At 38.4% G+C, this 25,556-nt stretch overlaps 1 protein-coding gene across 1 annotated transcript; it reads left to right on the forward strand.

Moving 5' to 3' along the window:
• The first annotated feature begins 1,165 nt into the window (after nt 1-1,165).
• On the forward strand, nt 1,166-22,427 carry LOC135470034 (leucine-rich repeat-containing protein 40-like). Its single transcript, XM_064748734.1, has 14 exons — nt 1,166-1,465; nt 2,457-2,638; nt 3,812-3,885; nt 4,750-4,879; nt 5,696-5,819; nt 9,951-10,093; nt 11,125-11,297; nt 11,624-11,714; nt 12,501-12,667; nt 13,788-13,895; nt 14,938-15,048; nt 17,785-17,862; nt 20,056-20,241; nt 22,305-22,427. The coding sequence occupies exons 1-14, from the start codon at nt 1,303-1,305 to the stop codon at nt 22,408-22,410; spliced, it is 1,836 nt and encodes a 611-aa protein (XP_064604804.1). The 5' UTR covers nt 1,166-1,302; the 3' UTR covers nt 22,411-22,427.
• Nucleotides 22,428-25,556: the final 3,129 nt, after the last annotated feature.

Raw genomic sequence — 25,556 nt, forward strand, 5'->3', positions numbered from 1 at the left:
ACAAATAATCTGTAGGACAAATCTTTAGCTTACGTCTTCAGCTATGTGCAGATGTGTGCTGCATTTCATAACCTTATGTTGGAAAATAAGCGAGAAACAGAAGTAGGCCTTTTTCCCAACGCGACTCTTTCAAAAACAGAAAGCGAGAAAATGAGCAAAATGTCTTAAGGAGCCTCAAGTGTGACAAATTCGTCTTTAATTTCATACACTTTCGTTCCGCAAAATATGTAATAATGGTCATGAAGCCTATTGGATGGAAGAAAATTCCGTGCGTTTTGGAGCACACCAGGTGTCAGTGACGTCACAAAACCGATATGCAAGGGTTGGCTCGATATCTTGGAGTGATTCCACAAAGCCGTTTCTGACTTAAGTCAAAGTTTGAATTAGGATCTTAAAGCTTATTTTTCGGCTTTAGAAAGTAAAATTTTACTCACCTCATCAGTTTTATCTTGAGACAAAGGTGTCCATATTTTAACTTTCAGAACCCAAAACTGAGCATTGTGAAGAAATTTTAAATTGTGACGTAAGTCAGAAATGGCTCTGTGGAATTTGCTCCAGATTTCTGTGTAACTAGACACATTGCACTATTGGATATCACAGAAGTATATCTTTTTATACTTTTTATATCAAATATGCATACATTTACAGTGAACTAACACTAGCTAGCGTATACCAAGATAAATACCCGTTCTTTTCTTGTGACAAATAATCAACATGCAGTTTTTATTTGATGTAGGGTTGCGCGAGTTTTCTGCGTCAACGTACATATAGGCCTAGGTAATGCATTACGTACACGGAAAAAATGTCTGTAATAAAAATTCATGATATTGGGGTGGTTAAAAGTCGCAAAAATTCACACCGAAATGCTCCTTTCTAACCGATATATGTATACACATTTTCCGGAAGGAGAATATACAGAACAGGAACGACAACTCTAGAAGACACCACAAAGTTCTCGACCGTCACCGAAGTATGGGGCAAATTCGTCATTAAATAAAATAGATGTATATTTTCAGAAATGCTGGTCCGATCGTGCACTTAACAATTTATGTTCAGTAACCGCCATTTTAGAGCGATTACGGTGAATAGCAGTGACCAGTCCCAGTGTGGCGCACCAGTTCCCTGGTGCCGGTCCCGTAGTGTGAATGCAGTAGTGGAACCTACTCATTTCATACTGTTGGCCAGGCGGCGCTAACTGACAAATGACAGATGAAATAATATGCAAGGCATTGGCGTAATACTGGTACTTACGTGTCGATCGGGAAGTTCTTCAAACTCAGTAGTTAAGTCAGACAGATCACTATGTCCATGTCAAACAGGAAAGGTGGAGGGAAAACGAGAACAGTTGCAGGCGGTGGATTTAACCTCAGCGATACAACAACAACAAACACAGTCCACCCCAAAATATTGAAACAGGCTCGTCAGAGCGGACAGCTGAATTTGTCTGGAAGAGGTTTTACTACAGGTACATAATGATAAAATGTTAAATCTCGTGAATGAATAGTTATTTAGTGGGCGATAGTCACGGTTTTAACTATCATTTTTTAACCCGATCACCTTGGCCGTTGGAATTTGATGAGCATCAAGAACAAGGTATAAAACTGTTGCAACCTAAATCAGCATTACAGCTCAAACGGCAACCGAATTATAAAATTCACAACACAACTTTTGTGGCCATACAACTCTATTCATGCCCTCGATCTCAGTAGGCTCTGTGAAAATGTTCTTGAAACAATCGTACTGGTATATGTGATCATTGTCTACATAGTTCTACCAATATTTACAGATAGCAACAGACACAATTTCCAGAAATAATAAAAATACAAATAGCGACAACTCTCAGAGAGAGCCATTCTGCTGCATCCGCTAAAACCACACAACCACAGGCAATCTCTTATTCTGTAGGATGGGTTGGAAATTGTAGGTCATGTGACCACACTTTTGTCTTTAAAACAAAATGACCGGGGAAAAGGTAACTTTTTGCCACTTCACTAGCGACCAGGAAGGACTAGTTGTACAAAATAACATCACGAAAGTTCTGCAGAAATACTTAGACTATCTGGAAAGCTGAAAATTATACAAATGCAACGGATACAAGATTGCTGACAGTGATTCAAAAATATGCATTCCTATGCAATAACGTTGGCAGGACCATTTTCTTCACCCACGGTGTTTGTTACTAAGGAGATCATGTGGTCTCTAGTTTCCGATCTGTCTTACAGAATTTATACCTGCATGTATTCCAGTCTGGTCTCCCCCTATACATGACATATATACTATGTGTTGAGAGACACTTCGATGAAATATTCTTGAGTATGGTATAAAACACCAATTAAATAAATAAAATAAAATTAGTCGAATAAAGTTCAGTGGTAAATAATACTTGTATCTTGTGCGTTTAATCTACAAATAGTAGTGTTCAGTATGAAATTATTCTAGTTATATTTCTGCATTAGTTCCAGACTGTGTATGGAATCTAAACTTGGACTTACCAGAAGAGGCAAAGACAATCTCTCTGGATCATTCTGAAGAAAGATGGTGGGAACAGAAGGACTTGACCAAACTCATCTTGGCCTCGAACTCCTTGAACAGCCTTTCAGAGGATTTAGCAAAACTTTCAGCTTTAGTTGTCCTTGATGTAAGATGACGTAATGCTCATGTATTACCAGTACATTGAGTTTATCTTGCTACTAATCTTGTCCACATACAAACAAACAGAACTAGCTTGGGCAAAAACACACAGTGCTTGCAGGGAGAGCAATGAAAATAAATTGAACATTAAAAATCTGTGCGTCTCATGTGGGAAAGGCTTTTCTGTTTATTATGGTTTTAAACACCAGTCATCCCAGTCAATCAACAGTTCAGTCTAATTTGCCTCCATCTAACATCTCCATCTAAGAAGCCATGGGATGCTGAGAGAAAGACATCAAAGACATTTTGGGTTTACTTGCAATGCCTGTCTGGAAGAAATTCCCTTATCCTATGACGAGAGTTGATGAGAGCTTAGAAAAGAAGTGGTAAATAACATGTTTAGAACCACAGCAAAAGGCCATGTTTATGTATTGTCCCGTTTCTATGCTTTGTAGCGGTGAAAACATTTCATATTAAGGTGATATGGAGTCTATGATCTTTTAAACCAGCTGACATCACATTGATTGTCATGGTTGTGCTCTGTGGCTAGGGTTATTGTTACAGAAATTGGAAATATTAACACCATTTCAGTGCTTCCCCCCAGCTTATTTTTGGGGGCTTTTTCTTTGTGAACAGATAATGCTTATTATTTGTGTTCAGGAAAGGTGTGTTCTTCTGTTGCTTTACAACTGAATGTGTAACTTGTATCCAGGCAGGGAGTCAGGGAGTGGTTATAAAGACACTTGATCTTTCAATCCAAGGGCCTTGGTGATAATGAGAGATCAACAGCACCCTCATGGACATTTTTGCATTGTAACCTTTGCACGAATATGGTATGCATGTCTGTGCATTACATGCTGGAAAGTATGTTGTTCACTTGCCCAAGGTTGATGGTTTATGCTGGGCTCTCTGGTTTTGGCTCTGAGTTTATATGGTGTTAAACAACAGTCAAAAATTAATAGGTTTGCATCCAGTTAAATGGAAGTTTGTTCACTTCCACATTCCACCAGGTTGTGAACTAAATTTGTCTGTCACCTAGGCCATATGTTTTATACTTTGTCCTGGGTTATAAGTGAGACATAGTCTCTCATTTATGCACTGCATGAAATTGACCAAGTTCCTTGTCAGCATCAAGAGCTATGAGCCCAACATGTTGAAACATTACAATTTCTATTCACAGGTTCATGATAACCAGTTAACATCTTTGCCCAAAGCCTTAGGAGCCCTGAGTGAACTACAGAGGCTAAATCTTAGGTAAAGTGAGAAGTATTTTTGGCTTGCCTCCATAATGTACCGGTGTAGCTTATGCCAATAACAGCTAAAGCAGTGTCAAGGTAAATGTTAAGTGTGATATCTTAAGTGCTTCATGCTTTGAGCCCGGGTTTTGCACATTTATACATGATATATGTAAAGCACAATGACATGAAGGATATGTTACATTGTTAATGCCCTACATGTATGTACATATTAAGTACTGTACATTATGAAATTCACCTCTTATGTAGTGGAATCCATGTTGAGGTAAATGTTACAGGTGATATCTTAAAAGTCAGAACATGTAGTGAGCTCAGGTTTGACACACATGTACATATAGGCACAACAGGGAGATCATTTATGTGTTAGCTAAGCTTCATGGCTCTCTCTTTTGTTTATTAGAATTAATTGATTTTAAGATAAAAGTACTTAATATATTAAGCTGAAGCACTGCATTTGCATGTCTCCTACATTCAAGCTGCTACCAAATTCTTGAAATTCTCGCTTGAATCAAACCAGAAGTGTGTCCAAAGCACAAGTAGGCTTATGGTTCGGAGGGATTTACATTGATTATATACAAGTTTCTAATCTTCCTTGTTTACTTGTACCGCTAAGTATTATTATGACGAATGGTTTAATAATTAATTATGTAAATTTATTTGAAATTTTGTTTGGAATACCATATTGAAAAAATTTAAAGTTTCAGCAGCAAGTTAAATTGTTACGACATTTATATGCCTCTAAAAATGCGATTTTCATGATGAAATTATGGTCATTTACCATATAAATGTAGTTCACACAAATTTCCAGGTTCAAAGGTCAAAGGTGCATGGGTATTCCTGACAACCTGTTTTTCTTTTAAAGCCACAATAAACTGGAGTTACTCCCCTCTGAGCTGTGTCGCCTCTCTAATCTCACAGTTCTACAGCTTCAGAACAATTGCCTTGCTGAGCTGTGTCAACAGATTGGAGATCTACATTGTCTCGAGGAGCTGGTAGGTATCACATTAGCCTAATTTTAAATAACTCTCTAGATGTTTTTATGAGTTCAGCTAATGTAATAAAACTCCTTCTTATCTATGTTTGTAATTACAGCAGTCTGGTTATTTTGTCTATGGTACATAATTTTGTCTTAATTACCTACATGTATGATCAGATTTCACACATGTTGCAATGGATGAGTTTGTTTGGGAGGCTCAGAGTGTTTTCTGTCCTGTGGCCAATGATGCTTCTGTTGGATGCATTTGGGCATTAAACCTGATAAAAGACCAGTCACCAAATATGTTGTATCAGTTTGAAGTTATTACTTTTCTCAAACCCTTTCCATTACTGAAAGGTAGTACATGCATCAGTATTTTAAAGGTCGGGATTTGAGTGTTCTTAAATCTGAATTTGCAGGTAACAAGAGTTCACTATATGGTTAGTGTATGTTGTGTATTTATTTATTTATGTTATTGTCTACAACCTGATATCCTTTAAGCGTATTACTGACTGCCATTGTATGTGAGTGAGTGAGTGAGTGAGTGAGTAATTGGGGTTTAATGTCGTACTTAACAATTTTTCTATCATATGACGACAAAGGAATCCTTAGAATGCATGCTATGTGCCTCCTTATTGCAGGACGGATTTCCACCGCTTTTTTTATCCAGTGCTGCTTCACTGGGGATGGCTAGATATTCTACTAATGTGAGAAAGCTGTTGAATAACATACAAATAGAAAGCTACCCAAAGTGCACATGCACATCTTTATATCATTCAGAACATATCTCATTTACATTTTCTTATTTCATACTGTTGTGTGTCTTTTATAGGATATATCTAACAACAGGATCAGTGAATTGTCAGCTCATGTGGGCTACCTGTCCAGGCTGAGGAAATTCAACCTGGCTCATAACAAGCTACACTCCCTACCCCGGGAGATCGGAGACTTACGATGTGAGTAGTAGTAGTATTCTAACACTGTAGGGAGGTTACACTGTTGGAGCAGTGTCAGGCTCCATTTGCACTTTGTTGTGAAGCCTTGTTTGCTTGTATGCGGTGTATGTGTATATGTTGATGTATAGAGTTGTGTTTATTGTTGACCTCCTAACTTAAAGCCGTAGCCAAGCCAGCCAGTTGAACTATGCATATAGACAAAGCTGTTAATTGCAGTCTTAAAGGGATATGGTATCATTTCTAATTGGCTTGTGTGAGAGGTATCTGTCCAGGCTGTCAGCAGGATAAGCTGAATTTTAGGTATAGCAGATTTACATGTTCAAGCGAGACCAAAACATTCAGGGTTTAACCCAGGAGATCCTATCTCAACTGTCAGCTAATCAACATCAGTTGTGTGTACCTTTAAATCTGTATGGGATGCTTTAGTAATTTTAGAACACCATAACATATGAACAGGTGGTCCTGTACTGATAATATCTACAATTTAGAGATTTACAGCCGTATAAATATCAGTCTCAATCTGAATAATCTAGTCAGATAAAACTGTCCTCATCAGAGGGTCAAGTCCTATCAGGAGCCGTTATTTGTGTGCATTGTGGCTCACCAGGCTGTACTTGAAACATCAGCTCAATGGCTGCATTTGAACGACCCACTGCTCTCGTGATTGCCATTCACAGTCAGACGGGCCCGACGGGTTGGTTGTGTCAGTGTCAATATCGCAACTTGACCTGGCTATTTGGACTGTAAAAATGTGCCAAATTCTATATTGGTATTACCATCATCCCATGGATGTCCAAATCATATCAGACAAACCAAACATGATCCAAAATATTAGTTGTAAAACCAGATGATTTCCATGGCTCCATGTAAGAGGTGTACACATAGGGATAATTACAGTTCAAGCCATAACATATGGCTGCAAGAAAACCCCACAGTGGGTAGCGATGGATTTGTCCCCAGGCCAATGCTTTACAAGGCTTCTGAGTACGCACGTCAACTACACCGATTTATTAACTGAACTTGGCCTCTGCCAAGGTAATGATACACATCTTGTTGTAACAGTCCTGGTTATCTACATATGTATACAATGTTCCAATAAAGCAGTTGTGCTGAAACACCTGTTTGTGGGATGGTCATGAGTTTGCCTGGGCTCTCCCACCATAATAATACTCTTGAGTATGGCGTAAAACACCAATCAAATAAATAAATACTGAAACACTAAACAACTTCAGCACTGAATTTCGCTTTCCAGTAAAAAGGGATAAAAGTTACTCAGAACCTGCAATTTTAGATTTAGCCATAAAACATTGGGCATGTCTTGAAATCAGATAGATGTTTTCACACAATTAAATGAAATAGACCTGTAGCAATATTATTTAGATTCTAGTTATACGACTATACTCAATCCAGTTTTGCAAGAAATTCATCATCAAAATGCATGCATTTTGTTGAAGGAAGCATCTGTTATTAATAAAAATACGAGGAGTTAAACCCTCATATAGCTGCCATATTAGGAAACCGTTTGCTAATATGGCAGCAATGTATAAAGTACTTGGCATGATGTAAACAGATATTAAGCACTTTATAGTCAGTTTTAGAAAATTTGTTCTTGAAGTAACCAAGCAAGATCTCTGTGGGAGGCAGTTTTAGTCGTTTATCCAGAATTCCTGGAAACCAGCTTGAAATTAAGGCCTAAAACCTTCTCTTTCGCCAACATCTGATGTTATACCAGCTTTTGTAACAGTGTATCTGAATGGCCACACGTGGAACAGCCTGAACAGGGAATAACAGCCAGTCTATGTTGAAAAACAGTCCAGTGATAAATTGTATGTAAGGTTTTGTATTGAAGGACTTGAATCTTGTTATCAACACACAACAAAAAGGGTAACAGCCATAATTTTCTGGTGTTTATGTTATGACCATCAATAGACTTTGTCGTTGTCATATGACTGAAAAATTGTTGAGCACGATGTTAGACCCCAAGCGCTCACTGGTAGATTTTTTTAGAAATAAAGCCTTGATAAAAAACCTTACAACAGACTTTAGGGTCTGTAACCTGTATGTCTCCAGTAGACGGAGTCTCAACAAAGAGTCTAGTTAAGTTGTTGTTTGTTAGACAGGATGTTTGGTTACTCATTGAGATTGGTGTACAAAGTCTAACTGATACATTCCATAGTGTAGTATCAATCATAGTCTAGTGGAAGATAATACTGGTACATAGCATATACTTGTACCTGTACAGTGCAGAGTTATGTCCCTTATACTGTAACGGTAATAGGTTGTGATTCACCATTTTGTCTAATAGAAAGCAGATGCAATCATTAATATAATTCTTTTTTAAACTCAGCACACATGAACACACATTCCAGCAGTAACACTTTTATGGAAAAGCAGTATATCCCATTACAAAATCGGCATAACTCTCTCTGCTAATGTCTGCAGACGTGTGATGCGACAGGGTTTGCACAGGTTCTTGAAAGTTCTTTAAAGTCCTTAAATACAATTTGGAAAATTCAAGGCCCTTGAAAAGTTTTGAATTTTTTATATTATTTTGACTGTTCTTGAAAAGTGTTGAATTGATCGAGAATCCAAGAAAACGAAAGCCTACTGAGTTCAAAACCAAACCCAGATTGTTGGAGCTGCGTATCAACATGAAGAAAAATCCTTAAATGTCCAAATTTGTTTATTTCCTTAAAACGGATGTGGAGGCAGTGAAATCCCGAGTGTACAGAGTTAGTTATATGTACTAGTTACTGCAGTACAGTCCCCTGCTAATATATGTATCCCCCATGGATTTGAACATGCACCATCATTGTTCAAGTGCCTTTTAGTCGCATTGAGCTAGCGATTTAACCATCTGAGTCAGGATGGCCTCAGAATGTACTTGAGTATGCCTTATTATGAAAAGCTGGATAGGTGGGAGGGCAGCATTATGATGCTCACAATATGGACAGTGCATTTTACACACATCTTATAGCAGTTAATGGTTTATGTAAAAACAACAGCTATTTATCAGGGGTAGATTTCCTAGCAGAGGCCCACGTTACAACCATTTGTCCCATCAACCACACAAAAGTTTAGATGCCTGACTAATAATGGAGGTAGAACAAATGAGGTAATTTTGTCACAGTAAATTGTTTGATGGTGCAGAATTTTGTTTCAGCACAAATCTTGTGCTTAAAAAGAAAGGAGGATAAAAACAAAATAAAAAAACTCCCATCAGGATCTTGAGCCAGCCATTCCTTGTGAGATTAGTTTTTAGTTTTGTTGGTTGAATGGCTTTGGGGGACAGACTGGACACATACTATACAAATGCACTGACTGAGTTTCACAAAGACAAGTTGGTCATGAAGTGCTTTGTCAGTTTCCTCAGGGCTCTGTGTACAAAACAGGACTTTAATATAAACAGGGACACTGTTTAGGGTTTCTGTTATATCAAGATTTGACTCTTCCTCCTTACTTTACTTCTTCATGATCTATGTGTTCACTTCTCACATCTCTGCTACCACTGCACAGGCTCCACCTTCAGAGTCTGTGCGATGTACACGGGCTTGTTTGGTCCCTGATTTCTTCGTGAGCACACATACCATAAATTTTCAACCTTTTCAACAATTAAAACACTTTTTTACAGTGGAATTTATGCATAAAATCATTAAAAACATAACACAAAAAATGATTTGTTTGTGTCATTAAAGGTGCAAGCCTCATCAGACAGTGCAAATTATTTCCCTACACCTCATAGTTCTCTCAGAATGTTTCAAAATATTGGTTGCAAAAGCGGCTGAAAAGGTTGAAGAAGTGGGGTAATCACTGTCTTGTCAGTATTCATTAATAAAATTGTTTCAGGTGTCATGTTGTGCATACGTATTATAAAAAGAATGCACACGTGTCAACTATTAATAGAAATAAATGTTTTTGTGTTTTGTGACATCACTTTATCGCATTACTCCAGTGACCTTTGCTGCCAATGGCAGTGATGTAAACCAAACACAGAGTGCCACATTTGCCATGTACGGAGTATAGGTTGTATGGATTGTAGATATGTTAAATCAACAACAACCTGCAGTTGAGGTATGTTGAGTGGTTTTCAGAGGCTTTCTTTATTGATTATTGTCTTGCTATGTTCGTAAGGTTTAAGAGTGTTGGAGGCCACACACAACAGTTTGGAAAGTCTTCCCCTGGAGTTGGGGAATCTGTGTCGACTAGAAGAGTTATATCTACGTCATAACCGCCTGTCTGCTGTACCAAACCTGTCTGCCTGCTCATCTCTCAAGGTTGGTGCAATGAGGAAATATGATGGTCACCAGCAGTTTGCTTTTGTTGTAGACATATTTACATGAATAGAGGTAAATGAGGGGCGCCTCTGTGGCCGATGGGGTTAACATGCTAGCACGGCGCAATAACCCAGGAGCCTCTCTCCAATGTGGTCGCTGTGAGTGCAAGGAAGTGCTGGCTTCCTCTTCAGTCTTAAGTGGGAAGGTCTGGCAGCAGCCTGCCGATGGTTGTCGGTTTCCTCCCACCGTAATACTGGCGGGAGGGATAGGTGAAATATTCTTGAATACATCAGATAAGTAAATAAATTAATACATGAACAGAAAGCTCACAAGTTATATCGTGTATTAGAATCAGTGTTAAAGTATTAAAATGTTAGGGGTAGTATCTCGAAAGATACTGCATATATTGACCTCAAGTTTTACGCGCATATAAAGCACAATGATACGAGGGGGATGTTCCATCCCTGATGCTCTGTATGCGTGTTAATTACCCAAAATTACCAAATTCATGTTTCAGTAATTCATGTTGTGATCTAAAGATTTACATTCATAATTCTCCAACAAGCAGGCTCTTTGGTAACCTTGCTGCCAAATACAAGTTCTAATTAAAATAATAATCAAACTCCCCCCCCCCCCCCAATCCCTTAAAAGGCAACTTTCTGCAGCTCTACCAGATATATAATCAGATACAAGCAAAATAAGTCACTTTTAACATGTTTAAAAACTTAACTGAAATACAGTATGTTATTTATGTTTAAACCACTTTCAAAGTGGCCCAGTTGGTTAGCACGATAGTGGAGCATAATGACCCAGGAGTCCCTCAGCAATACAGCCGCTGTGAGTTCAAGTCCAGCTCATGCTGGCTTCCTACCTGCAGATGGTCATGCGTTTCCTGCCTGGTTTCCTCCCACTTTAATGCTGGCAGCTGTCGTTAAAGTGAAATATTCTTGAGCATGGTTTCAAAAACCAATCAAATAAATAAAATAAAATAAATAACTTTCTAAGTGACGGTCAACAATCCTGATGTTTAGGTTCTACACCTTGGCAACAACTGCGTGGAGGAGGTGACAGCGGGGAGTCTAAGGGACCTGCCTTCTGTATCCATCCTTGAGCTCAGAGATAATAAGATCAGCATCTTACCTGAGGAGATATCCTGCTTGGAGGGACTGGAGAGACTGGACCTGAGCAACAATAACCTGTCAGGGTAAAGTAGGGTGAAGTCTGCACATCGTATAACCACAGGGTAGTGCAGTACAGTCATCTACTTCAGACACGCAATCCATTATCCAGATATCATAAGAACTGATTTATATATCGAGCTAGGGTACGAGAGGAGAGATCCTATGTTTTTTCAAATTATGGATTATATTAACTTGTATGTTTTTAATACTTTATGATAGACGTGACATTTTTGGATGGACATTTCATCTAATCTATTGTGGAATGTCAAATGGTTGTTTGGCAAAAAATTGATTATTATTTGTTGATGATGACAACATATTGTGGTTACTTGTTTATGTGTGTATACAGGTTGCCATATTGTCTGGGAAATCTGTCGCACTTGAAATCTGTTGTTCTTGATGGGAACCCAATGAAGTCTATCAGACGAGACATTATCATGGTACGTGATTTTTGCTTTTATATATATATATATATACATGTATATACATTGTTTCTTTCTGATTTTTATCATCTGGATCTACAACAGCTTGTTTGTCCTTGGGCCATAGTGATGCCATTAATGTTTTCCCTGGCCTTTTAACCAAATTTACTATGGAAAATAGAGATGTAATCTGTAACAGGCATTGCCTCCTCCACCCAAACAAACACACAATCTACATCACTTAACAGTGACTGTTCATTCTTACTGTTCTTACCGCACCAGTTTTAAGCTGGCTTGTACACCCTGCTCAGCTTGTCACGCCACATAACAGCCGGCTAGTAGCTCAATCATCTTATTGCACTTTCATAGAAGTACATAACCTATGTTTAATATGGAGAGTAACAGATCAGTCGCCTAAGTTTAACTTGAGTGAGAACAAGGGGAGAGGGTGTGATCACTCACCTCTAATCCAGTACGGAACACTCACTGACAGAACAGTATCTGTGACCTACCTGGTCATTTGCAAGGGACATATTCCTCTACACTGACATGATTGAATGAAGTCATAAAATGGCTACCATTGGAAGCTTATCACTTGTACAGCAAAATCTGTGCTTTTTTTGTTCATGGGTTCAACTTTCATCTGAAGTGATGGACCATGTATTCATGTTACTTCTAGACAATTGATCTTTCATTGCCACTGAACTTTTGTTTTTTGACTGATCATCAGTAACTTATCAAACCAATCTGCTTGTGAAAGAATGCTAGCTAGGCTTTTATTCCAATATAATTTACATGTTTCAGAGAGGAACCAATGAACTGAAGAAGTATTTGCGAAGTCGTATTGAGGATCCGCCCACCACCAGCTCCCAGAAGGTTGTTGAGGAGGGTAAAGCACCGAGTGGGCTTATTGGTGATCAGGGTGGATTAGATACACATACTATCTATCAGTTTAAAGCATTGGATTACAGGTACATTTTATATAAGGAGGGAGTATTTATTAAACTTTAATGCAGATGGCCTTTGAGCTACTGTCGCAGGCCACTGTTTTTACGGTGTATTTGCTTTGTAACATTTTATCTCCTAAACTCCTGAAACATAGGCAATATACGTTCTTAGGCATGCAAGTTACACACTCTCTCGATGACAAACCATTCAAATTTGTCAGTTCTATGCCCTATCAAAAGACACATGGTTTTCTGATGCAAGTGAAAAGTGACAATCATTGTTAGCCAATGAACGCTCTGCACAAGGAAAATAGGTGAATTTTCTGTGATCGGTGTGTTTTTTGGTATATTCACCTAACTTACACAATGTTTCATGGTCGTTTGTGTTTAGAAAGATTCATTTGGGAAGTGGAGGGTTTGAACCCTTTTAAACTTTCCTAGAGGTTTTATATAAGCCATTTATTAATGACTGGTTGGATAATGGTACGGCATTGTCTGTCAATCTGTCAGTCTGCCTGATTGTCAACCCATCAATTTTTCAGGATTAACTCTGAAGTAATTCTATGGAAAGGCTTTCGTAAGGCTTTTAAGCTTAGGGTCCTTGTTTTATGGCCCAGAAGCGTATTGAACTTAGAGCATGGTGGAGGTATCTTGAGGTTCATAAGTCTGGTTCATTCAAACAAGCATTTTTCATCACTGTATATGAATGATACCCTTGACACAACAAAACATAATGCATATCAGTTCGCATTGAATATTCATGTGGAAACACACACCAGATTCACTTACAAATTCACATCCATGCGCATTGATTTCTGTCCATATATGATTTGAGAAATTTGATTTTATTCTGTTAAGTTCAGTTTATATGTGGTGTGTCAATGGGAATCAGTTGCATTGTGTGAAATTTAGCTTGTGTACAAGACATGAGTTTTAAGGAGGTTCGTAGTATTGTGATATCACTGAAGGAAGGAAGTGTGCAGTTAAAGGTGCTGTGTCAAGTGAAAATCTGTTCTGATTGAATGTGAATTGAAGAAAATCTTACTTTCTGTGTCAAGGGTATAAAGTAGCAACTCCTGCCTCATTTGCTATAAAGATCAAATTTGATGGGCAAGTATACATTTTGTTTCATTCTTTGTTACAGTAATAAGCAAGTGTCGACAGTCCCTGATGATGTGTGGGAAGTGGCGGCCAAGGCTCAACTACAGTCCATCAACCTTAGTAAAAACGCGTTAACGGAACTTCCCAGCAAGTAAGTCAGCTTTAAATAGTGGTTTATGCATTTTTGGGATACTTTGTAGGCACCAATTGCGGTCAAGAGACATCAAACAACATGCATTTCGCAAAAATAAAGAAATCACTAACTATTTTTGACAGGTGACAGGTGTTTGTGTCTGTATAACTAGTGTTTACGACATTTCAGGGAGTGTGTAATAAACTCATCCTTTGGGAGGTATACAAGCTGGTCATTGTACATATATATGTGAATTCTATATGATATTTAATTATTTGAAGAATGTTTCACTTTTATGAAGGCAGCCAGGGAATGCGATCGTTGGGTATTGCCTTGTGATCGTTGAGTATTGTCTTGTGATCGTTGGGTATTGCCTTGTGATCATTGGGTATTGCCTTGTGATTGTTGGGTATTGCCATGTGATCATTGGGTATTGCCGTGTGATCGTTGGGTATTGCCTTGTGATCGTTGGGTATTGCCTTGTGATCGTTGGGTATTGCCGTGTGATCGTTGGGTATTGCCGTGTGATCGTTGGGTATTGCCTTGTGATCGTTGGGTATTGCCTTGTGAACCTGGGATATTACTTGGTTAACATCACGTGGCTTTGCTTTAGTGCATGATCGCACATCATGTTTCACAAAATATTGTGTGATAGTGTATTGGCCAACTGAAACCAAGAATCACTCTATGCAGTGTATAATCATACCTGTGGTTTCATTTTGAATGTGCATCTCTGTGATAAAAAGTCACCTTGGCATGTGTTTCTTGCTAGATGTCATTCAGTTTTCTAGGTGACAAGATCAGAGAATGTGATGTACACACGTGTAATGGGAGCAGCGTTCCAGTGCTAATACTAGCAGTAGCTTGTGGGAATTTCCCTGTAGCTTGGTAGAAAGTGAGGGTTCGTCTGTGGAGACCCAGGCTCAAATCCTGGTCTAACTGCAGAGTAAATCCATTTCACTCTAATCAAATTTAGAAAAACTACCTCACTTTTGTCATTGAGTTAATACATATTTTAATAACATGTATCTGCTTCATGGTCTGTTTGTTGTTCACACAGCTTAATGGTGGTGGTGGACACTCTTAAGGAACTGTACCTCGGGTTTAACAGACTGACAAGTGTCCATCAAGATATTGGACTCTACCTGAAACTAACAACTCTAGACCTGAGGTGAGTAGAATTGATATTTTTCTGACTTTGTGGAGAGAGCTTTATTTCAGCATGACCCATTAGCTGTGGATGTTGTTTGCATACATTTATATCTCCTCCATTAAGTATATGATATAGGTGTTGGTGGGGGGAGGGGACAGGGTATATACATCAGCATGTGTTTCTTTATAGGCCTTTCTGGAATAATTTCTTGTGAACACATTTTTTGTTGTTGTTGCATCAGTTATGTACAGTCACCCTTTATCACCCTTTAAGAATATAATTTCATTTTTGAGACTTTGTTTCTGCAACTTCTGCTAAAATTCTAATATGGAAGCAATTTTCATGAAACTTGGTAGATTTGTCGAGAACAGTATGTACATATAGATACGCTTTTTGTGTGGCTATGCCAGCTTAATTACCATAGTCCTGTACTGGTACTGGTGGATGGAAGTTTCCACACAGAAAAAACATTGGGGATATGCCATCATCTGAAACCTCCTATAATCATGTATACATAATGGATATAGTTAAAAGGTGGTGTAATTTTCAACCTGTAGCCGAATGAATCGGTTCCACATATTTAAGTGCTAAAATGGAAAGCTATGCCACTGGTTTTATGTTCAGAATCCTTTATAAAGAAGAAGGATTATTTTGGTCTTTTGTTAGCATGCCATAGCTCTATGCCAGTCATGCAACACCAAGCTTTGTTACTTCATCTCAGGCTGTGGTACCTTCTGCACACATGCACACCATTGCTTGCACTCAAGTTTAAACATTTACATGGTAGTTTGGTGATTTGAACTTCTTTGGTTCCTGTTTAGAAATAAGGTCTCATTTCTCCAAACCCAAGTTACACACATCAAACCATTCTGAGAAAGAATGTGACAGCCAGCCTGTGACAGTGCTGCTTGCTGAACTTTTTATATTTGGAGCAAAAACAAGCATTTGATTATTTTCTTTGAATCAAACAACCGACACAGGCTCTATCATTTTAAACCCATATGACCATGTGCAGTGGTTTTCAGTAGAGATGAGATGTTGCGGACTCCCATATGTGCAGTGGTTTTCAGTAGAGATGAGATGTTGCGGACTCCCATATGACCGTGTGCAGTGGCTTTCAGTAGAGATGAGATGTTGCGGACTCCCATATGACCGTGTGCAGTGGCTTTCAGTGGAGATGAGATGTTGCGGACTCCCATATGACCGTGTGCAGTGGCTTTCAGTGGAGATGAGATGTTGCGGACTCCCATATGACCGTGTGCAGTGGCTTTCAGTAGAGATGAGATGTTGCGGACTCCCATATGACCGTGTGCAGTGGTTTTCAGTAGAGATGAGATGTTGCGGACTCCCATATGACTGTGTGCAGTGGCTTTCAGTAGAGATGAGATGGTGCGGACTTCCATATGACCGTGTGCAGTGGCTTTCAGTAGAGATGAGATGTTGTGGACTCTCATATGACCATGTGCAGTGGCTTTCAGTAGAGATGAGATGTTGCGGACTCCCATACGACCGTGTGCCGTGGTTTTCAGTAGAGATGAGATGTTGTGGACTCCCATGTGACCATGTGCCGTGGTTTTCAGTAGAGATAAGATGTTGCAGACTCCCATACGACCGTGTGCCGTGGTTTTCAGCAGAGATGAGATGCTGTGGACTCCCATAGGACCGTGTGCCGTGGTTTTCAGCAGAGATGTGATGTTGCGGATTCTATATGATTACATAGAATCTCATACTTCTGGTCAACGTTTATGAAAGTTTTGAAAGTTGTTTTTTATGAAGAGTTTAGATTTGTTGCAAGCTTTTACATGTATGAAGTTAATTAAATCTTGTTCTTTTTAAGCAGCCATTTTGTTTTCACTCCGTGGCTTATAGCACCAGTATATCCATCTTTCTTTTTCTACGTGTATTTGTCCCCATCTTTGTAACCATCCTATATCTCAAAGAAAATTCCTGAACATTTGCTGAGACGATCATGACGAACTCATGCATGTACAATGTACAATGTACCTTTTGGTCGCTCAGTGTTAATTTACATATTAATCAACTCGCATAACTTTGACCCCCATTTTCCTGACACAGTATCTCTGACTGTCATTTTGAGCGAGCCTGCACTTTAGCTTACATGCATGTCGTACAGTGAGCGTGGGCGTCATATTACAGGGAAAGTAATGTTACACAAACTGTTAGAGGTGGTATCTTAAAAAGTACTGCAGGTATTGAGATCAGGGTTTGCACATGTGTAGAGCACAGTAACACAAGGGGGATAATCCATTGTGCTGTGTGTACGTATTAAATACCGTAAATTACTGAATTCCTGACTTAGGGGTGGTTATCTAAAAAAATACTGCGTATATTGAGCTCAGGGTTTGCACACATGTAGAGCACAATAGCATGACGGGGGTAGTCCGTCCTTGATTCGGTGTGTACATATTAAAATACATCAGTTACTGAATTCGTAACTTAGTGTATTGTGTATTACAATTAATGTTAAACAAACTGTTAGGGGTGGTGTCTCAAAAAGTACTGCATGTACTGACCTGACGTTTTACATGCATATAAAGCACAATGACACAAGTGGGATGTTCCATCACTAATGCTTTGTGTGCATATTAATTACCGTAAATTACTAAATTCATTATTTCAGAACGCCATGTTTTGGGCTGAATCTTGGTATTCATGTGCCTCCTACTAATACCCCACATTGTCTTTGCGCAGTTGAAAACTTTGTTCCTTTTTTATGTGATTTTATCTTTTCAGAAATAACAAGTTGGAGTCATTACCAAGTGAGATGTCATCTTTGCAAAACCTACGTGAAATAATTCTCTCAAACAACAGGTAAGACATTTTGGCCAAATCAGTGCAGTCTAACATGCACAGGTATATACAATAATGAAAATTATCTACTATTAAGTTTAATTTAATTTCCTGACTTACCTTGCAAATCCTTTAAGATAAAACTTTCAGGAATAAGTCATGGATTATGGATATAAATATTCATTATTGTACATAATATACATATATATATATATACAAATATTGAAATTGCATCAATTTACCTTACCTACAGCTCAAAAGGACCTCACCTTAATGTCAGAACTGTAGTGGGAAGGTCTGCCAGCAACCTGCCGATGGTCGTGGGTGTCCCCTGGGCTCTGCCCGGTTTCCTCTCACCATGATGCTGGCTGCCGTCATATAAGTGAAATATTCTTGAGTACGGCGTAAAACACCAATTAAATAAATAAATAAATAATGTCAGAACACTGTAAACCAAAGGTGCCACATTAGCAAGAATGTGTCTGATGCATCAACAGAGGCCATAATTTCTTGCCTACCACAATTTGCAAATCTAGTTGGCTGCACTCTTAAACACCCAGTAAAATAGACACAACTACAATGTAATAACAAGTGTTATGAAAAAAGAACACGCTTTTTATTTGGGAAGAGCAGCCGAGTCCAGATAGACAACGTAAATGATTCATACATGTAATGATACATGTACTTGTGTATAATCCAAGCAGAGATGTCTCTTACTTTTGTGTTACTTTTGGCCTTACTGTTTGCATTTTTCAGAGACAGGGTCATATAATCAGAACTAGTCAGAATTAGTCTTCATTTAATAAAGTCAGACACTTCGCAATTAACCATGTTTTCCACCGTGACCTAATAGGCACAAACAACGGATCCAACAGACATGATGCATGGGGCTGATGAATATTACATGTCATACGTCTCCAAATGTCTATTCAAATTGTAGTCTCCTTAATCTCCTTGATGGATAGCAAAGACAAAGTGACAACATGCATTCATACCACTGACAGGTAAAATCTGATAACACAAATACAACTTTCCATTTCCACTAAGAGTGGTAAAAAAGTCGGAAACAATTAAGCCTTGTCACAGGTTTTCTGTCATAAGTACGACATGGATCGTTGAATTGTTCACTCAAGTTAGTATCTCATGTGTTCATTAAGTCCTTTCACTACACAGTGCATTTGATTTGCATAACTTAGTCAGTTTCTGCAGGTAAGCATCTATCTGGATAATGATGGCAATGTGTTAAGTCCATGTAGTCAGTTTCTGCAGGTAAGCATCTATCTGGATGATGATGACAATGTGTTAAGTCCAGGTAGTCAGTTTCCGCAGGTAAGCATCTATCTGGATGATGATGACAATGTGTTAAGTCCATGTAGTCAGTTTCTGCAGGTGAGCATCTATCTGGATGATGATGACAATGTGTTAAGTCCAGGTAGTCAGTTTCCGCAGGTAAGCATCTATCTGGATGATGATGACAAGGTGTTAAGTCCATGTAGTCAGTTTCCGCAGGTAAGCATCTATCTGGATAATGATGACAATGTTTTAAGTCCAGGTAGTCAGTTTCCGCAGGTAAGCATCTATCTGGATAATGATGACAATGTGTTAAGTCCAGGTAGTCAGTTTCCGCAGGTAAGCATCTATCTGGATAATGATGACAATGTGTTAAGTCCAGGTAGTCAGTTTCCGCCGGTAAGCATCTATCTGGATAATGATGACAATGTGTTAAGTCCAGGTAGTCAGTTTCCGCAGGTAAGCATCTATCTGGATAATGATGACAATGTGTTAAGTCCAGGTAGTCAGTTTCTGCAGGTAAGCATCTATCTGGACATTGATGACAATGTGTTAAGTCCAGGTAGTCAGTTTCTGCCGGTAAGCATCTATCTGGACAATGATGACAATGTGTTAAGACCAGGTAGGAAGATATTTACAAAGCTGTTGGATCAGTGTGGTAAATAGTGTGATGTAAAAGCAAAGTGATGTACATAAGAAGCAAATTGATGTACCTGGCATGATTTATTGAAGATAGAATTATTCCTGGACAATTATGAAACTAAACTTTTCATGGCCTACAAGTTTTACATGTGGAGGACAGCACAGCTGGATCCATCAAGTTCCTTGGAGGTTAAATGTAAATGCAGTCATTCAGAGCGGTTAATGTAGAGGCAAAGTTGGGAGCATGGCTAACTAATCTCACAACGGTTTTCTTTTTTTCAGGTTACCAGAAATTCCAGAGGTTTTGTACAATTTAGAAAAACTGGAAATCTTATTTGCTTCTGACAACAAAATCCAGTCCATTGATGTATCTGGATTTCTGAGGTTGAAGTCTCTGGGGACGCTTGACTTACAGAACAATGATATAGGCCAGGTGCCTCCAGAACTTGGAAACTGTACCTGGATCAAGTAAGTCTTAACTTCTCGTCAGCTTCCATCAAACATCAAACGAAAAATGCTGGTTTCCTCATCAGTCATTTTTAGGAAGGCTGCAGCAACATACAAATGGTTGTGGGTTTCCCTACTAGGGCTCTGGCGAGTTTCCTTGTACCATTTTGCTATCTGCTGTTGTATAATTGAAATGTTGTGAGTATGGCGTAAAACTCAATAATAAATGAATAATAATTTTAAAAAAATCAAATAAAAAAAAGACCTTTTGTTTTATTCCGTGTTACTTATGCTAATTTTTAAACTCATGTTCTTCCACAAGTCCAGCTCATGCTGGCTTCCTCTCCAGCCGTACCTGGGAAGGTCTGCCAGCAAACTACGGATGGTCATGGGTTTCCTCCCACCATAATGCTGGCCGCCGTCGTATAAGTGAAGTATTCTTGAGTACGGCGTAAAACATTAATCAAATAAATAAATAAATAAATCATATTCTTCCAAGCCCTTGTTAAATGTCCATGTCAGGCTCAGACTGGCTTAATTACCGGTCTTACAATGGAATTAAGGTCTGCCAGCAAGGAGTTGGTGTCATGATGCTGACTGCCATTAAAGTGAAATATTCCTGAGAACAGCATACAACATTAATCATATAAATTGCATACCATTTGAGAGGTTTATGTTTCAAATTCTACAGACAAGTACAGAAATGTTGTAAAATATTATTTTGAAAATACATTTGAAGCCTACTTTAACGAACAGTTAATTCACTGAAAGTCAAAGGTAGACATTGGATTCATAAAAATGTTTGCAAAATTTGCCACTTCGTTCTCATGGCTTATTTCAAGTCTGAAGATATTGCTCTACCAATGTATAAGTTGGAATTAATTCAGTGGATTTCAGCCTAGATAATTAACTGGTCTATTTAAAGCATTGTTCAATATTCATATGATTTTGTGTGCAGCTTCATTTTGTATAACCTCAGATCCATTTCATATCCATTCTGTAGATTTCATGATTTCCTATATTTTGATTGGCTGTTGGTGCTTCCCTTTGGTACTCAAACACTGTTGATTTGATATATTGGTTCTTTGTGAAGTTTGTGTTCAGGTTGGTTTTTGTGGCCTTTACACTGATTGCATTTTGGCTTAATCTGGTTGCAAAATTCACCTTGTCAAGATGAACTGTCGAATTCTCCTGGCATCAAAGAAGGCTCTGACAAATGCTCCTTCAACTCTTAGTTGAACTGAACTGATATTGTCAGCCTTGCCAGGTTTGACAACATCATGTTCGTTGTTTGCCAGTTTCAGTGTCACCGCTAATCTGTACTAGTACAGTGTGTATCACAGCTTATTTTGGACATTGCTGTTAACATGGTAAATGACTCTCTTGACAGCTGTGTAAATATGACTCACTACTCCAGACATACTGAGTGAATGCCAAGGATCATTTTTACTTCCCTAAATCTTGAAAGCTTATAGCTCCACCCTTCTGATTTCAGTGAAACTCATACATGGGTTCACTGGTTAGAATACACTCACATAATTCTGCTTAAATTGTTGCATCAACTTTTGCATTTCAAAGTGAATGACTTTTTGTTAGATATTTTCTAAACACCAGTATATCATGTGTCTCAAATTCAAATTGGATGTTTAAACTTGCATGAAATGAACAAAATATAAGTATTAAAATGAGGATTAATTGATTTGTGTTGGACAAGTTTGCAGGCCTAATGTGCGTTGGCGTCCAGGCATGTTTCAGTGACATCGCATGCATTTGCAACTTCCTGATGTGTTAATCCTGCAGCAAGCATACCAACAGCTTGATAAAAAAAATTGTTGTTTTTTGGAGTGAACTGCTAAACGTTTGCTTAAGCTTGAGTCAGACATTCTATGAGACATACATGTAAACCTGGCAGATCAGGGTAACAAAGGTACATATTGACCACCACATGGCAGAAGTGTCACTTTTAAATAGCCCATATCCTTCATGTAAGACATAATTTTTGTAATTTTATTCGTTTGCACTGTTTTTCATTTCAGGATTTTAGTGCAGACTCGAGTTACTTTTTTTTTTCTGTCTGTTTGCAGATCACTGTTACTTGGTGGCAATGCTTTCAGGAACCCCAGACCAGCAGTATTGGACAAGGGAACTCCAGCCCTCATGGAATATCTGAGGAACAGAATTGTTACTTAATGATTTTTGTCATTTTTTAAGGACTTTTGTATTGAAAAACAGCTATTTGAATACAATCAAATGATTCCATTATTGACATAGAAATTCATTTACTGGGTCAGCAGTGTCATCACACAACAGAAGTTTACGAAAGTATGCAACTTATAAAAGGGCCACACTGAGTTACCTCCTTCACTTTCATTTAAATGTCATTTAAATACGATTTTAGTCGTAAGCTGTGGTTAGGTGGAACTTCAGAAAATGGCACTTGACGAATGCACTGATGTCACATTTTTTCTTCATTGTGTTCCAGAAAATATTTGTCACAGTCATGACATAGCCTAACCTACATACGGCATAGGAATCTGAAGTACGCAAGGCCCCATTTCCTCAAAATTTAATCCTTGGGCTGTGTCATAGCTACTGTCAATTGACAAGGGAGGTAATTCAGTTGAGATTGTTACGTAAAAAGTGGAGAAGTGAATCCAATTCAACTGTATACTGTGATAATGCCTTAAGTAAGCTTCATATTTGTGAAGTCAGTAAGTTAAAAAGTTAATGAAGGACTTTGTAGGCTGCTAAGACATGCTTTAAGTGCTAATTTATCCTTTAGATGATAATTTTAAATGTTTTAAAGTTGAAGTGTACATTTAAAGAGAAAGAGCAAATAATGGAAAGGGCATATTTCTACTCAGTGGTCCAAAGAAGGCAAAAGTAGGAATTTTTGAAAAATATCATGATGTAAATTTTGTGACTCCTCTGTTTTTAGAAAAGGCATTTAAATGTCATGAAAGACTACAGATAGCAACATAATCACTGGTTCTGTGAGCAAATATTAGCCAATCAGACCAGTTTAGTATTCATTTCTCCACACAGGAAGTGATACATACAACCTCTGAGTCAGCAGTAATGTCTCCGTCCGTTGTCAGGCATCTGATTGGCTTTGCATACACCACACTTTATCTAAACATGAACATTATGTGGAGAAACTTTTTTTATTCATATCCAGATGTAGGGCTGTCACAGTTGTTTTGCATCAGCTGTGGATTGTTTGTACGACTACCGAAGTGTTCATCTGAGTGTTTGCTAAAGTTTACACCCATAAAGCTAACAGCCATTGTATAAGTGAAAAATTAAATATGCATTTAAACAAGAATTAAATAAATAAATAAATAATCAGTGCCAAACAGGTGCAACAGACTGCTGTTCATGTTTGTCTTGTCCCAGTATATTCATACACAAACATTATATTTCACCAAAAAATGCTGATGATAAATATAATTCATTGATTGGATACTGACATCTGTTTTGTATGTACATCTAGATAAAAGCTGAAGGGTTTGGACGGTTCATGCCTTATTTGCTGGAGTAGGTACATGAACAGTAACTCTGAAACGAATATTGTGGTATCTTATATTTGTGAAATAAAGAAACCGTGAACATGCCAAACCAAGGGGACCAGCAAACGTCTTCTGTAAGGACTCTGTTGACGTCACAACTGCAGGCTACTTAATATCAAGACCAACCGCTGGGGTATTAGGAAGACAAGTCTGAAACCACGTTTACCCTCCTTCAAAGAACATGGGTGAGAATTTTTTTTTGTATTATATGTTAGGAAACGACTTAAAGTGTATTTTAAGAAATAAAAGTCATAGGTTTCATGTATACTTTAAATCATTTAAAATCCGTGATGTTCCAGGATTTGAAGAGCATAAAAACCGACTTTATCACATTTTTTCACAAGAACGGTTATTAATTCCCCAGGACTAACGCTTGATTCCACTACATCTAGCACTTCGGTGTCGCTAATGTAGTTTTCTTCACAAAAATGTTGCCGATTTGGCTACGGAACATTTGAAAGGGGTTATTTTCTGTGAAATACCTAGTAGCAATGTACTACCTTAGCACACCTCTGGTAAATTTTAATAGATTTTTATCGCTTCACACAATATGAAATACTTTTGGAAAATCAGTTCACGAAAATCCTGCTTATAAAGGAAATATTTTTGTGGAATTCCCTTTTGAGGAGGGATGAGCCAAAAATTTAAAGTAGTTCTGCGCAGAGCTCTCTTACTTTATTTGAGGGACAAATTATTTTTGACTCGATGTACACTTTAAGAATCTATGCCATGCGTCAAGATGTTTGGTAGTTGCGATGAACATGTCCAGTATTAATGATATGCTGGACAGGATTAGCTTGATCAGGGGAATTTGAACCTAATTCAATGTTGTCAAGAGTACTCCTAGCAAATTCTATGGGTGGTATTTGTAGGAGAGGAAAGTTACTATTATGTATGTCCCGGAGGTATGGATTATTAAAGCTGTCTGATGACCGAGTCTTCACTTGAATGCAGAATGGTCCACCGAAAGATGTACTGGCTCGTCAATAGGGCATGGTAGGTCTAGTTTTAGACGAATGGTTCCATGGAAGGATGTCAGTAAGTGTCTTGGTCCGACCAATATGTGTACCTTCAACAATGGTGCCTAGTCTGTCGCCGCGTTATTAAAAGATGGTCACCATAACCTTCTAGTTGCGTACTCATAGCTAAGCTGTGATCAGTATTACCACAAGTGATGGCGTCGTAAAGGGCATCTGGATTGCATGCCTCTATTTTCAGAATAGTCCGTTTTCTCCAGATTTCAACATAACGTCACACCTTATTAATAGGAAAGACGTCGCCGTGCAGAATAAAACGAGCGCGGCGATAACAGTGAGATTGCTAACAAATGGTCACTCGTAATCCGTGAAATCCAGCCTCTTGTCAATTTTCCTTAATGCCATATTGTAACTGTTCATATAAATGCTTAAATGGTGCTCTGTAAAATACATCAACACGGAGAACAAAACAAAGGCATCGACGACATATCCCATTTTCTCTTGTATCAATTAGAATACGTACAGATGTGCCAAAGGATTTTGTATGCTCCGCGTCCACAGTGCTTTTCCCTTGGGTGATGTTAATGTGATGTTCGTTTAAGAAAGTGATTGCCGAAAGTGCATATTCACCAATGCTTTTGACGGTGTAAACTGCGTGTATCTTAGTTGGGCTTGGCTTACGTTCGGCAAAGTTGTAATGACAAATTCACTGTCCCTTTTCTGAAATGCCTAAACTAGACTTGTTCGTCAACGATTAAAATGTGTTAACCTCTAGCCAGCCAGCACATGG

The sequence above is a fragment of the Liolophura sinensis genome, chromosome 7, assembly GCF_032854445.1.
Source record: "Liolophura sinensis isolate JHLJ2023 chromosome 7, CUHK_Ljap_v2, whole genome shotgun sequence".
In the NCBI taxonomy this organism is placed as follows: Eukaryota; Metazoa; Mollusca; class Polyplacophora; order Chitonida; family Chitonidae; genus Liolophura; species Liolophura sinensis.

Excerpts from the sequence above, each read along its gene's own strand:
- LOC135470034 (XM_064748734.1), top strand. The coding sequence starts at position 1,303 with ATGTCCATGTCAAACAGGAAAGGTGGAGGGAAAACGAGAACAGTTGCA. Across the intron at positions 5,820-9,950 it reads GGAGATCGGAGACTTACGAT|GTTTAAGAGTGTTGGAGGCC; the intron begins GTGAGTAGTAGT and ends TATGTTCGTAAG. Across the intron at positions 12,668-13,787 it reads TTTAAAGCATTGGATTACAG|TAATAAGCAAGTGTCGACAG; the intron begins GTACATTTTATA and ends TCTTTGTTACAG.